This window comes from Canis lupus, chromosome 35 (genome assembly GCF_003254725.2).
Source record: "Canis lupus dingo isolate Sandy chromosome 35, ASM325472v2, whole genome shotgun sequence".
NCBI lineage: Eukaryota > Metazoa > Chordata > Mammalia > Carnivora > Canidae > Canis > Canis lupus.
In genome coordinates this window covers 22,739,730-22,755,313 of record NC_064277.1, presented here as the reverse complement: position 1 = coordinate 22,755,313, position 15,584 = coordinate 22,739,730, and the positions used below count along the sequence as shown (strand labels likewise).

General features: G+C 40.6%; 1 protein-coding gene across 8 annotated transcripts in view; it reads left to right on the top strand.

The window, feature by feature from the left end:
* Positions 1-15,584, top strand: part of KIAA0319 (KIAA0319 ortholog) — a 96,809-nt gene that overhangs the window by 60,214 nt on the left and 21,011 nt on the right. For 7 of the 8 annotated variants that reach the window (XM_049105873.1, XM_025443061.3, XM_025443070.3 and 4 more), the window contains 5 exons: positions 780-872; positions 2,313-2,445; positions 9,043-9,271; positions 12,850-12,973; positions 15,236-15,368. In XM_049105873.1, the coding sequence (XP_048961830.1) occupies positions 780-872; positions 2,313-2,445; positions 9,043-9,271; positions 12,850-12,973; positions 15,236-15,368 (712 nt within the window). The remainder of the gene's footprint in view (positions 1-779; positions 873-2,312; positions 2,446-9,042; positions 9,272-12,849; positions 12,974-15,235; positions 15,369-15,584) is intronic. The other variant, XM_025443094.3, reaches the window with a different exon arrangement.

Genomic DNA, 15,584 nt, shown 5'->3' with positions numbered 1-15,584 from the left:
TACTCTAGAGAAAATATGCAGTGATTATGCCTCCCCCCACCCCTTTCTGCGTTCTGTGTAATTCTTAGTACTTGCTCAATGCTGCTATTTAAGGGTACCAGGTCAGGGGGTAGCCATGTGCCAACCTCTGCTCCCGTCACTACTCCATCTCCCTTCCCCACGCCTCAGTCTCCCCTTCCATGGGTGCTGGGGAATGTAGGCACTGGGCTTGCAGGCTGCCACTAGCCCACAGGCCAGTGCGTTTATAGGAATTAGAAGCAGGGGGCCCTTTGCCATTTGGGTGGCCACAACCTGTCCAGTTGGAGGCAGGCCGCCTCTGTGCCAGCGCTTCTTCCCAGCCATTACCTCTGAGGCTCCACGCTCCCTTTCAGCACATTCTGCCCGAGTGTTATTCCAGCCAGAGTTCAGTGTGGGTAGTGGGGGGTGCCTGCGTCAAAGATTTCAGACTCAGCTGTGCATGGCAGGAGCTGGAAGTGTGCTCTTCTGCTCCGTGTCTGCAGTTCCTGCTCAGGCTATGTGAGGAAGCCCTGGTTATTAGTACACACGTCCCCTGGGCTGGGACTTGCCTGCCAAGATGTAAATCTGCAGACAGGCTCCTCAACCTTCATAGGAAGGTTCTGAAACTGTTGGAGGTAGTCTCCACAGCTGAGGCCTATAGGATAAACGCCTTCTTGACAGGATGTTTATAACCAACTTTTAAAAGGCAGGTGCTTTTATCGGGGTTATGATCTGTGCACACCTAACAGGCTCAGTCAGTGTCCTTTTCTCCTGTCACACAGCCAGAAGAGTCAACCTGCCCCCCACAGCTGTTGTGTCTCCCCAGACGCAAGTGCTCACCCTGCCTTTGACGTCCGCCCTCATCGACGGCAGCCGTGGGTATCTGTGGCGCTTCAAAGTCTCTCTGCCCCACGTGCTGCAAGGCTTCCTGGTGTTCTTTATGAGGCCAGGAGGGCTTGCACACTCACGCCGATGCCCAGTGTCTCCCTCATTGGGCATGTGGCTCACAGCTTTGTCCAATGTTCATCTTGCCATCGGTTATGTCCCTCTTGTCCACAAAAACTTCTTTGGGGCCTCGCTATTTGGTTTGGAATTAAAGCAGTTCTTAGAGAATTTCCTTTTGATCTAGTATATGTGATGAGCAACTGGAAAATCACTTTAACAAAATGAGGAGGGTTGCCTTCATCAAGGGTTGGTAGTGTTTTGTTAATTTGATCAGAGTTCATTCGTTCTTTTATATGTGGAAGGGGCCCCTGTGTGACTCCAGGCATCCATGCAAGCAAGAATAGATGGAAATTGACTACACTGATACAGATAGATATAGACATGTGACAAAGTATGTTCAATCGCAGTGTGGCTGGTATTTGCATTTGTGTACATTTAACCACAAAGCTAATACCAGATTCTCGGGAGTAAAGGGTAATTGTCGGCTGCTAATGCTGCTCCATTTTGCAAGTCTGCAAATATACACAAATTACATTGACATCATTTTTGCCTATTCAAATACAAATATCCACATTTCCCCCTTAACAACACGAAAACAAAGCATATTTTAGATGAAAATATTTACATGAGGAAATGTACCACATTTTGATTTCTCTAATGCAGGATGGCTTAGGACAGGAGACTGGGATTATTAAGCTGTCACACAAGCTAGTTCTTTAACTGAGTTAGATGCAGCTGACTCTCTTCCAGGTCTCAGTCTCTGTGATTGCATGGAGCATATTTCATTTGCTCTCTTTTTAGTACAGGAAAGGGAAGTTTTCTTGTAGGATACTACCTTTCTCTAGATTTACACCTTAATGATGAGGGTAGTAAAGGGGGTGTGATAAATTATACATAAGCATCTCTCTCTTTTTTTTTTTTAAAGATTTTATTTATTTATTCATGAGAGACACACAGAGAGAGGTAGAGATGTAGGCAGAGGGAGAAGCAGGCTCCCTGCAGGGGAAGCCTGATGTGGACTCTATCCCAGAACCCCAGGATCACACAGATGCTCAACTGCTGAGCCACCCAGGTGCCCCTTGACTCCTGTTTTTAAAAAAGCAATAGTGCCTGTCACTGTTTTTTAAAATTCACAGCTGAGTGAAAGCAGCCTCACCCAAATCTGGTGGAAATTCAGGAGGAAAATAGTGATGATGGTTTAGGAAGAAGAAAAATCCTCCTGCTAGCACATAATACATCTCCATTGAAATCTATATAATTCCACAATTTCATGCAAAAACAAATTTAAGCATGAGGACTATAAATTATAAATTTTGTTTTACTGTTCTTGCATTTCATTCTGGTCTCCATGTATTTTCAAATCTCCCTAGAAAGTACAGATGACACTAAAATCGTGAGTTATCATTGGGAAGAAGTTAATGGCCCCTTCCAAGAGGAGAAGACCCCAGCTGATTCCCCCACCTTACGTCTGTCTAATCTGGTTCCAGGAAACTACACTTTCAGGCAAGTGGTTCCCACACCTTTACTGAGCTTTCAATACATAAGTTTTGACTGTTTCCCTAAATTGACGCCAGTACACTAACTACACCGAGCTTTTTACATTTTTACGAAGAGGTCAAGGCCAGTTAGGTTTCCTTTGGGGTTTTGGTTGGCAGCCACTTGAGGTGGATATCCTCATGGATGAACATGGACTAGAACTGCCTGCTTACTGGGAATATTTTCTTTTGGTTGTCAGGAATGGTATGCCGATGGCCAATCTTTTTGCTGTGTTGTTATGTGAAAGAAATTTTGTATCTTCAAAGTAAGGCAGAGTTGTATGATTTATCTGTTTCTTAATCTTTTTCTCTTTATAACTTTTAAAGATATAACTGGAGCATAATAAACTGTATGTATTTAAGGTAGAACACTCGGTGAATTCTGACGTGTGTATATCAGGGAGACCATCATCACAACCACGATAAACATTTCTGGCAACGCGGAGGTCTCCTCATGCCCCCTGGGTTTCTGCCTGCCTCTCCACTCCTGTCCTTGGGCCACCATGAACCGTATTTGGTCAGTTTAAATACTGTCTAGAATTTTACATAAATGGAATCCTACAGTATGTACTCCTTTTTGCCTGTCTTCTTTCACTCTGCAAAGGATTCTGATTCATCCCTGTTGTCTGTATCGATAGTCTGCTTCTTTTCATTGCAGAGTGCTATTCCAGGGTGGATGTACCACAATTGATTGATTGATTGATTGATCAATCTATCTATCCATCCTTCCTTCTGTCCAGTGGGCTTTTTATATCTTTGAACTACTACAAATAAAGCTGCCATTAACATTTATTTTAAGTCTTTGTGTAGACATATATTTTTGTTTTTATGGGGTAAATAAATAGTGGAAAGATCAGGTTCTATGGTGAATTTATGTTTAACATTTTAAGAAATTGCCAAACTTTTTCCTGAGGTGGGTGTACCATTGTACATTCCCACCTTCAGTATATGACTTCCAGTCTCCACATCCTCGCCAATACTTGATATAGTCAGTCCTTTTAATTTTATCTAATTTGATGAGTGGTAGTATCTCATTATGGCTTTAATTTGCCTTTTCCTGATGACTAATGATATTAAGCATGTTTTCAGGTGCTTATTAGCCATTTATAGAGCTTTCTTCTGAGAAGTATTCTTTTCCTATTTTATTTTGTCGTATTTTTTTTAAATGCTCCTTTATTTTTTTAAGTAAATTTCCCCCAACATGGGACTTGAACTCATGACCCCAAGACCAAGAGTTGCACATTCTATCAACTGAGCCAGCTCCCCACTCCTTTCCTTATTTAAAAAATTGTATTGTAAAAAATAAATAAATAAATAAAAAATAAAAAAAATAAAAAATTGTATTGTTTGTTGTATTTAGTTTTAAGAGTCTTCATATATCCTGAAACAAGCTCATTAATTTATACATGTATTGTGGATATTTCCCACCAGTGTATGACTTATTTTCTTAATCTTTTATTTTTTTTTAAAAGATCTTATTTATTTATTCATGAGAGACACAGAGGAAGATAGAAGCAGAGACACAGGCAGAGGGAGGAGCCGGCTCCATGCAGGGAGCCTGATGTGTGACTCCCTGGGTCTCCAGGATCAGGCCCTGGGCCAAAGGCTCCCTGCATGGAGCCTGCTTCTCCCTCTCCCTGTGTCTCTGCCTCTCTCTCTGTCTATGAATAAATAAATAAAAATCTTAAAAAAAAAAAAATCTGATGATTTTAAAGAATATGGCCTTTCTTGAAATCCATCTATCCATATGTCTGTGCATCTATATATTTATATATTACGACTCTTCTGAAGTCTGAATAGGTTAAAAAAAACTCCCAAGCATCTGACTGGATTCATCTCTGACTAAAAAGTTCACAGAGATCTTCTAGAGTGTTTTATATTGTACACATATCATGAAAATGTCTGTTTTGGTTTCTTTGAGATCTCAATTTACCTCATTAGAATGGTTATTCTTTTTTTTTTTTTTAAAGATTTTATTTATTTATTCATGAGAGAGACACACACACACAGAGAGGCAGAGACACAGGCAGAGGGAGAAGCAGGCTCCATGCAGGGGGCCCGACATGGGAATCGATCCTGAGTCTCCAGGATCAAGCCCTGGGCTGAAGGTGGCACTAAACTGCTGAGCTACCCGGGCTGCCCAAGGATGGTTATTCTTTAAAACATGGAAAATAATAAGTGTTGGCGAGGACCTGGTGCAATGGGACCCTCGTGCTCTGCTGGTAGGAATGTAAAGTGGTGCACATCCTATGGAAAACCGTTTGGCAATTCCTCAAGAAATTAAATCTAGAATTACCATATCTGCAGCCTCACTTCTAGGTATATACCCAGAAGAATTGACAGCAGGATCTTAAACAACTACTTGTACACTATCATAGTCCGTTTGAGCTATTTTAACAAAAGTACTACAAACAGGGCAGCTTATAAATGGCAGAAGTTTCTCATGGTTGGAGGCTGGGCAGTACAAGATCAGGCTGCTGGCAGATTGGGTATCTAGTGAAGGCTCCTTTCTGGCTCATAGACAGCTGTCTTCTCATCCTCACATGGCAGACAGGGTGAGGGAGCTCTTTGAGGTCTCTTATGAGGGCACTAATCCTGTCCTCTACCCTCATGACCTGATCACCTCTTGAAGGCCCCACTCCAAATGCCAGTCACATTGGGGATTAGGTTTCATTGTATGAATTTCAGCAGGGGGGACACATATTCAGTCTATAACTTCACCAATGTTTATAGCAACATTCTTCACAATGGCCAGAAGGCAGTACATCCTAAATGTCTACCAGCAGATGAATGGGTACACAAAATGTGCTATATACATACAATGGAATATTGTTCCACCTTAAAAAATGAAATTGTGACACATACTTTATCATGGAATAACCTTGAAAACATGAGGTGAAGTGAATGAGGCCATTTGCAAAAGACAAATGTATGATCCCACTTACAGGAGATAGCCAGAGTAGTTCAATTCACAGAGATAGCTCGCAGAGTAGTGGTTGCCATGGGGTGGTGGGAAAAGGGAAAATGGGAAGTTAGTGCTTAATAAGGATAGTGGCAGTTTGGGACAACAAAAAAGTTCTGGAAATGAATGGCCATGCTGGTTGCACAACAATATGAATTATTTAATACCACTGATTATATACTTAAAAATGGTTAAAATGGTAAGTTTTAGTTATATGTTCCTTACTACAGCTAAATAAATAAACTTACCTGGCTCTGCAAGCTTATTTTATTATTAAGAGTAGATCCCTAAGAATCTAGAGGCCCTGTGAAAGCTGGGTGAACAGTCACATGGGGCATTCAGTGCTCACGTGTACCTTTTTTTTAAAGACTTGAATTTTTTTTAGAGTAGTTTAGATTTATAATAAAATTGAGATTTCCCACATGCCCTGGGCCCCACCTGTGTGTAGTCACCCCCATTGTCAACATCACTCACAAGTATTCTATAGATTTTACCGAGGATGAATCTGTGCTAACACATCATAATCAGCTGAAGCATGTAGTTTACCTCAGGGTTTCCTCTTGATAGTGTCCATTTGGTGGGTTTGGACAGATGTACAAACCCATCATCAAAATATCATACAGAGTATTTTCCTGCCCTAAAAATCCTCCGTGCGCCACCCGTTCATGTGTCTCCCTGCCTCCTCCCTGGCAACCACTGATCTTTTTACTATCTCCGTGGTTTTTTCTTTTCCAGAAGGTCACACAGTTGGAATTACACAGTAAGTAGTCATCTTAGATTGGATTCTTTCACTTAGTAAAATGCATTTATGGCTCTTCCTTGTCTTTTCATGGTTTAATAGCTCATTTCCTTTTAGCAGTAAGTAATATTCCATTGCCTGGACAGATACCAGTTTATTTCTCCATTCACCTTCTGGAGGACTTCTTGGTTGCCTCCTGGTTTGGGCAGTGTGAATAAAGCTGCCAGAAATATCCATGTGCAGATTTTTATGTGGACATAAGTTTTCAAACCCTTTGGGTAAATGCCAAGGAGTGTGACTGCTGGATTGTACAGAAAGAGTATGCTAAGTTTTGTAAGAAACCACCAAGCTATCTTACAAAGTGGCTGTACCCTGGCTTTCCCACCAACAGTGAGTGAGAGCTTTTGTTCCACAGCCTCACCAGCATTTGGTGTTGGGAGTGTTTCAGAGTTTGGCCATCCCAATAGGTGTGTAGTGATGCCTCTCGTTGTAATTTGCATTTCCCTGATGATATATGATGTGGAGCCTCTTTTCATGTGCCTGTTTGCCATTGGCATATCTTTGGTGAGGAGTCTATATGTTTATTTTTAATTTACCACTTTGGCAGTCATGGCTTGATCCAGAAGAAATACAAGGTTTTAAGAGACAAAAATCCAAGAGATAAAAATATATTTTCTTCTGATAATAAGAATAATGCACATTTGGCATAAAAAATTTTAAAACCCAGAGTATGTCTATAATTAGAAAAAATTTAAATAGGGATGCCTGGGTGGCTCAGCCGTTAAGCGCCTGCCTTCAGCCCAGGATGTGATCCTGGAGTCCCAGGATTGAGTCCCACATCAGGCTCCCTGCATGGAGCCTGCTTCTCTCTTTGCCTGTGTCTCTGCCTCTCTGTGTGTGTCTCTCTCATGAATAAATAAATAAAACCTTTAAAAAAATTAAATACCTCCCGTAATTCTACCTAGAAATAAATGCCTTAACTGTCTGTCATTTTATGCTTAGGGTCCTTTTTCTATATATACATAAACTTGAAATTTTTTTTTCTTACTTGAATCAAAATGTATATGATGTTTGGAAGCTACCTTCTACATGTTCTAATAAAGATTTATAAGTTTTATCTTTCATATTTAAGTTTTGATCCATCTAGAATTGTGTATATACTGTTAAGAGATTCAATCTCATTTTTTCACACATGGATAATCAGCCTGTGGTCCCTGTATTGTTTATTGCCTGCTGTACCCTTTCCCAGTCTGCCAAAGAGGTTGTGGTTTCCTGTGTTCTTTTCTAGGATTTTGGTGGTTTCCTGTCTCACTTTTAGGTATTCCATCCACTTTAAATTTATTATTGTATATAGTGTAAGAAAGTTGTTCAGTTTCATTCTTCTGCATATTGCTGTCCAGTTTTCTCAACATCATTTGTTGAAGAGATTGTCTTTTTGCTATGGGTATTCTTTCCTGCTTTGTCGAAGATTAGTTGACCATAGAGTTGAGGGTCCATGTCTGGGTTCTCTGTTTTGTTCCTTTGATCTATGTGTCTGTTTTTGTGCCAGTGCCATACTGTCTTGATGACTACTGCTTTGTAATAGAGCTTGAAGTCTGAGATTGTGATGCCCCCAGGTTTGCTTTTCTTTTTCAGTGTTGCGTTGTCTACTCAGGATCTCCTGTGATTCCATACAAATTTTTAGGATTATTTGTTCTAGCTCTGTGAAAAATGCTGGGGGTATTTTGATAGGAATTGCATTAAATGTGTAGATTGCTTTGAGTAGGATAGACATTTTAACAATATTTGTTCTTCCAGCCCATGAGCATGGAATGTTTTTCCATTTTTTTGTGTCCTCTTTGATATCTTTCATAAGTGTTCAGTGGTTTTCAGAGTATAGACCTTTCACCTCTTTGGTTAACTTTATTCCAAGGTATCTTATGATTTTGGTGCAGTTGTAAATGGGACTGATGCCTTGATTTCTTTTTCTGCTGCTTCATTATTGGTGTATAGAAATGCAACAGATTTCTGTGTGCTGATTTTTTTATCCTGAGAATACTGAATTTGTATATCAGTGTTAGCAATTTCTTGGTGGAGTCTTTCAGGTTTTCTATGTAGAGTATCGTCATCTGTGAAGAGTGAAAGTTTGACTTCTTCCTTGCCAGTTGGGATGACTTTTATCTTTTTGTTGTCTAATTGCTGAGTCTAGGACTTCCAGTACCATGTTAAATAACATTTGTGAGAGTGGACATCCCTTTATTGTTCCTGACTGCAGAAGAAAAGCTCTAAATTTTTTCCCATTGAGTGCGAAATTAGCTGTGGGTCATTCATAAGTGGCCTTTATTATTTTGAGGTATATTCCCTCTGTCCATACTTTGTTGAGGGTGTTTATCATGAATGATTTGTTGTACTTGGCCAATTACTTTTTCTGTATCCTTTGACATGATCATATGGTCCTTATTCTTTCTTTTATTAGTGTAGTGTATCATATTAATTGATTTGCAAATATTGAACCACCCCTGAAGCACAGAATACATTCTAAACCCAAGAAATTCTTTGTCTCAGATGCTAGAGGGAGGCTCCTATATTGGCTGGGGAAGATTTCTTCATCTGACATCCCAAAGACTAATCAGAAAACCATTTAAGATAAAACTCCATCATGTGACAGTATTACTAGCTAAAACAAACAAACAAACAAAAAAACCAGCAAAAAATTAAAAAAAAAATCTGAGGTGCTCTGTTTTTTTCTCAGCTTCATCCTCAGATCTCTGTTTATGCCTCTTCTGAGTTTTCCTGAGAAATGTACCATGGACAGACTAAATTGACCACTTGCCTTAAGACTTAGCATCTTCTTGCAACATGATGGCTTCCTCTCCTTTTTGTAGATTGACTGTTACAGACTCCGATGGAACCTCTAATTCCACAACTGCAGCACTAATAGTCAACAGTGCTGTGGACTGTCCTCCAGTTGCCAATGCAGGACCAAATCAGACCATAACTTTGCCCCAAAACTCCATCACTTTGAATGGAAACCAGAGCAGTGATGATCACCAGATTGTCCTCTATGAGTGGTCCCTGGGTCCGGGGAGTGAGAACAAAGAGGTGGCCATGCAGGCAAGTTCTCTATCCTGCCTTCAGATTTTTACTTGTCTAGCCATACCCCAATCCACCTACCCATCTATCCGTCTATCCCTCCATCTGTCCACTCACCCACCTGTCCGTCCATCTACCCATCAATCTATCCACCCACCCACCCATTAATCCATCTACCTATACATCCATACATCTGTCCATCCATTTAAAACTGTTCATACATCTGTCTACCTTCCTACCTACCTAAATTATTGGTATGTGGTATAAATCCATAAAACATGTTTTTATAAGATAGTCTGATATATTACAACTATTAGAAGAGCTCACAGATCTTCCAAACTTACACCCTTTCCACTCACCCATTCTCTATAAGCATAGAAGTGAGTCCTGTGTTGACAGCTTGACCTTGAGGCTAATTTGGGGTAAGTCTGACCCAATATTTTCCACAGAAATACTATTTTAGGATTGGGAGAAACTTCGGAAATAATCCAACATAAACAGTATTATCAGGAAATTTTTCCTTAGTTTGTTTCTTATGTTTTTAGAAACTTCATTGTCATCTTTTCTGGATCTAGAGCTTTCTGTATCTAACTTTTAGTTTGCTCAAATCTTAAATATATTTGTCTCAAGACATAATACCATGGACACTTTTGCTGTGAGTGGTGTGTGTGCACATGAACTGTTTGCTCATTCTTGAATCTTTTGGTGATGGCCAAAACTATTTGTTTGTTTTTATTGCTAACCAGCTTGCTCTTTTGAAGTTATGTTGTTATTTGATGGTTTTCTTTAAGTCTTTATTTTATTATCTTTTTTAGTTGTTATTTTATTTATCTGTTTGTTTGTTTGTTTGTGTAAACCAGCTCTGTGCCCAGTGTGGGGCTTGAACTCACGACCCTAAGAGCAAGAGTCACGTGCTCTACCAACTGAACCAATCAGGCATACCTTCAGTTCTTATTTTAATTCCAGTTAACATACAGTGTTATTATTAGTTTCAGGTTATTATTTGAAAGTTTAATGGAAAAAAGGCAGGACCTTACATTGCTACCCTGTACTCCTTCAAACTACATCTCATCTGTCCAACATAAATTTCTCATTAGTATTTTAGATGAAGTCAGATATCCCAAGAAATCTTACCTACTTTACTTTCTGATGTTTCTGGAAAGTATTTTGCAATTACGATGAATTTAAAATGACTGGTTGGGTTTATGGAACTTGAGAGGGCCATGCTGTAGTGTCCACCTTTGTCTAAAGGTTGTGGCAAGTGGTATGTTTGCTTCTGGCATGCTAAGAATTCTGATCCAGAGTACTTTGGATGCAAAACAGAAAGATGGGATATTTTTCATTTCCTTGGTTAAAAAACTATTCCAGGGGTGCCTGGTTGGTTCAGCCTGAAGAGTGCATGACTCTTAATCTCAGGGTTGTGAGTTAGAGCCCCACATTGGGTGTGGAGATTACTTAAAAAAATAAATTTAAAAAAAAATCCCAAATTTTCTTTCCTTTAGTTTTTGTGAATTATGTGCCCAAAGCTCACACCCCAGATTTCATCCACGTCTGCCCAATATGTGTCCAAGGGAATCCATGAGTGCGGGGTGCAGGGTCAATCCCACTGCCTCTCCACACCTGCCTGTCTGCAGTGGACACTCTGAGATCATTCATAGTAACAAGGTTATTGCCTTATGATTGATGGATTAAGGTGTTAAAACAGATGATTTTTTTTTATTAACTGGCAATCACAAAGATGACTCTGTAAACCGGAGTTTTACATTAGTCTAAATGTTGTGCAGGGCATCCTGCCAAGGGTTTGCTGCAGATGGGGGAGGCCACTGCTGTTATCTGGAGCATATGGTGGCTTCGAGGATGTTTAGTGACAACGTGTTGGTCTGCCTACTTCCCATTTGCCATAACATTCTCTGTACCGAGTGCATAAGCATTTATGTAACCATATTAATTTTGAAGTTAAATACTAGGAAATTCTACTTTTGTAGAGCTTTACAGAGCAAAATGCTTTGCTTTATTTGGTGCTTTATTTGGGGAAAGCACCTTTTTAAAAGTTATTAAAAGTATGTATTTAAAATTTCACAAGTTCCCCTTATGATAACAATTGATTATCAGTTTTCTCAATTTTCCATTAAAACGTTTAACAAATACATGCAGATACATGTATCTTTAGATGATCTTGGGATCTATAAAAGTAAATAAATTATAATATGATTTAAGATTAAAAATCCTTTCTATGATGCCATAAACTTCAAACATAAGCAATAATTGGAAATGTTACCAGCAGCAACACAGTAGCAACAAAGTGAAAGGTTAAGCTGCAAACAAGTATAGCTATTATATACTCAATTGAAAAAATGTTTTATTGAAAACTTTTGTTGTCTTAGAGTTTTAAAAAATTGTTTTTAGTTGTTAGAGTAATACATGAGTTGTTTCTTGTAGTTGAAAAAAAATTAACTTCTGGGGCACCTGAGTGGCTCAGTCAGTTAAGTGGCTGCCTTCTGCTCAGGTCATGATCCAGAGGTCCTGGAACTGAGATCCACATCAGGCTCCCTGCTCAGCGGGGAGTCTGCTCTCTCTGCCCCATTCCCTACTGTGCTCTTGCTCATTCTTTCTGTCTCTCAAATGGATAAATAAAAAAATCTTTTTTAAAAAAGTTGACTTCTGATAAAATGCAAATACATCTTGAACTTACCTCAGTTGCCTTATGGAGATAATTACTTTTATCAGTTTAATGTGTCCTTACAGAACCTTTTTTGTATATTTGTGTATATGCATGTGTACACATAGTATCTGTCACACTATATGTACTGTTCTGCAACTTTCTCTTTTTCCTTGACAATATGTCTTTGACATCTTTCCATTTCATTACTTATAAGCTATAGACATTTTTTTTTTCCTTAAGTAGGCTCCACACCCAGCATGGAGCCCAACTCCATTTCAGTATTTATAAATTTACCTTATTCTTTTACACTTTCTCCTTCAAACTAGCATTGTAGTGTATCATGGTGGGTCTGGTCACGCCCCGTTGAAGAACATATACTTATTTAAAGATTGTTTATTTTAGAGAGAGTGAGAATGTGAGCAGTGGGGAGGGGCAGAAGGAGAGAGAGAGAGACTCCCAAGAAGACTCCCTGCTGAGTGTGGAGCCCAATGCTTGAGAGCCTGACCTGAGCTGAAATCAAGAGTTGGCTGTTTAACTGACTGAGCCACCCATGTGCCCCATTGTTGATGAACATTTAGACTGTTTCCAGTTTCTGCTATTATAGGCAGTGCTTCCAGCAGCATCCAAGTGTGAGCCTCCTTGTGTGCATGGGCTTTTCTCTAGTGTAGGTAGGAAGTAGAATTGCTGGTTAAAGAATATGCTCATTTAATGTGTGAATGGATGTTGCCAAATTGGCTTCCAAAAGGGCCAAATTAATTTAGACTTCTTCAACAGCAAATGAGGATACATAGTGAATTTTAGATTACATTTTCTTGGGGCACACATATTTCGTTTTCAAGTAGGATCTCCATATTTAGAAAAAGTACTCATTTTTCATTATGTCATGCTGCTTATTGAAATTAATTTTTCTTTTTCATTTCTATTTGCTGTTACTTAGGGTGTCAAGACACCATACCTTCATTTGTCTGCCATGCAGGAAGGAGACTATACATTCCAGCTGATGGTGACAGATTCTTCAATGCAGCAGTCCACTGCCGTAGTCACTGTGACTGTCCAGCCTGGTATGTGAGATGAAAGAGGCCTTTGGCCCCAGAGATTAAGGCAGAAATGACACCTGACCTCTGTGCTCCAGACAAGCCAAATTTGGTGGCAAATTCTCTAAATCTTTTAACTGTCAAGAAATCGGGGCTGGAATAGCTGAATCCTAATACAAAGCCAGTTTTCTGTTGTGGTTCTGAACCTTGTGTTGACTTTGTCTTTAAACCCTGGCATGGAGACCCAGATGGACATCCTCAGGGCCCCTTGCAGGCTCCACTTGCCAGGTAGACACTCCCACATGTGTCTCATTCTGTTGCAGAGCTTCAGGGAATTCTTGATATATGGCCTGGTAACTCAGATGGATCATAGCCAGATGGAGAACTGACTCCCAGTCAGCTCCCAGTCCATTAATGGTTTTGTGAAAACCCAGGACTCTGCCTTCCTGCAGATTTAAATAATCTTAAGAGTAGTTATGTTTTTCTTGACAGTGCTCTCTGCTTTAGAACTTTTCTAGAAGATGCTGCTAATCCCAGTAATTGTCCAGTTTCCTGGCAACTGAAAATATACTTACAGACAATGCATTTACTTATTTTATTTATTTATTGACTATAAATTATTGACTATAGTCAGTGCTGTTGGTTAGAGCCTGGGGATGTGGAATTAAACAGGATAGACTTGGTCTCTGTCCTCCCAGGGCTCATGGGCAAGTACATCAAAAGAAAACCACATGATCAGTGCATTTCTAGGGGATGGACACTATGCTCCTGGAGCCCACAAAAGGACATACCTCCTGGGCTTGCAGTATCTGCACAGAGTCTTATATGAGCTCAGGGCTGCAGTTGGCCAGGTGAATTTGGGGAGAGAAGGGCAAGAGGAAGAGTTTTTTTAGGCAAGGAGACACTGTGCATGAAAGTCATGGGATGAAAGAGAGTTTGGTAGTTCAAAGAATTAAAAAGAATTTAGTGCAACAAGAGAAAGTGGTGAGGATGTGGGAGCATGAGGCATAGGGATTAAAATGCCAACAGATGATCTGGAAAGAGGGGCAGGGCTCACCATCAAGGGCTTTTGTAAATCAATGGTCATGGAAGTGTTTTATCCCAAGGTCAAGAGAAGCCACTGGACCACCAGACCTTACTGAGTAGCACACTGGTCCAGATAGTGAGTAATAGCTGCTTCAGCTTTGGACTACAGGACCTTTTTTTTTTTTTTTTTTAACAGAAAGCTTGTCTATTTATTTCAGTATCAATATCAGCGATACTTTGTATCTTTTGCTTTAAACTTTTATTTTTAAGGGGCGCCTGGGTGGCTCTGTTGGTTAAGTGTCTGACTTTAGCTCAGGTCATGATCTCAGAGTCCTGGAATCAAGCCCCACATGGGGCTCCCTGCTCAGCACAGGAGTCTGCTTCTTCCTCTCCCTCCTCCCTGTTTGTGCATGCGCTTTCTCTCTTTTTCACTCTCTCTGTCAAATAAATAAAATCTCTTTAAAAATTTTTTTAAAAAAGATTTTATTTTTAAATCATCTCTATACCCAGCATGGGGCTTGACCTTAAAACCCTGTGATCAGGAGTCACATGCTTTATGGACTGAACCAGCCAGGAGCCCCTTATATCTTTTACTATTGTTTAACATTTAACCAAAATGTTTTGAGTTTTTATTATTTACCAGGCACTGTGTTAGGAATTGGGACTGCAAGACAAAAGGAAGTCCTGCCTGATAAAGCAGCTGTCAACTAACTTTCTTCCAGTTCCTTCCTCACCTCCCCACGGTCTCCCTAGTCCTTCTTCCCTCCATCTGCCCCTCCTCATTGATTTTCCTTCTCTCTTGACTCCATGCCTTTTGAGGTCTTTTGTTTATTGATTTGAGAAAGAGAGAGAGCACACACACGTGCATACATGTTCAAGTGGGTGGGGGGTGGGATCCTCAGGCCGACTTCCTGCTCAGTGTGGAGCCCGAGGGGTAGGAGGAGGGGCTCAATCCCATGACCTGAGCTGAAATCAAGAGTTGAATGCGTAACTGACTGAGCCACCCAGGTGCCCCTCAAGGTCTTTTAAAGAAACCAAACATGTATATATTAGGGAACAATGTTCCCTGCTGTCTGGCCCCCAGTCTCACCCTTAAACATTTAAGGAGCCTACAGTGTTTCTCTCCAGGGTTCCCTCAGGACACTGTACACTCTAGTAGCTACCTGCTCCAAGTATGAGTAATTAGCTTCAATCAGGAAATCTGGGGATTGCGGACTTAATGCAAAGAGAAAATAGTTTTTCACACCATTTCTGTAATTCTAGCAAGCAACAGGCCTCCGGTCGCTGTGGCCGGCCCCGACAAGGAGCTGGTCTTCCCAGTAGAGAGCACCATGCTGGATGGCAGCAGGAGCAGAGACGACCAGGGCATCGTCCTCTACCACTGGGAACACGTCAGGTGGGCCCACTTCCCACTGAGCAGCGGGGGGTCCCATCCTGGCCCAGTGCTAACATCGCCTCTGCTCTGGAGGGTCCACATTAAATTAAAGTCCACTGGTGCATGCTGAGGAGTCAGGATTCAAGCACCTTTCTGGAGGTGCAAGAGCAGATCAAGCATGAAAGGATGAGATGTTATTTGTTGGCAGTGGAGTGGGGTGGAGCCACGCCGGCTGGA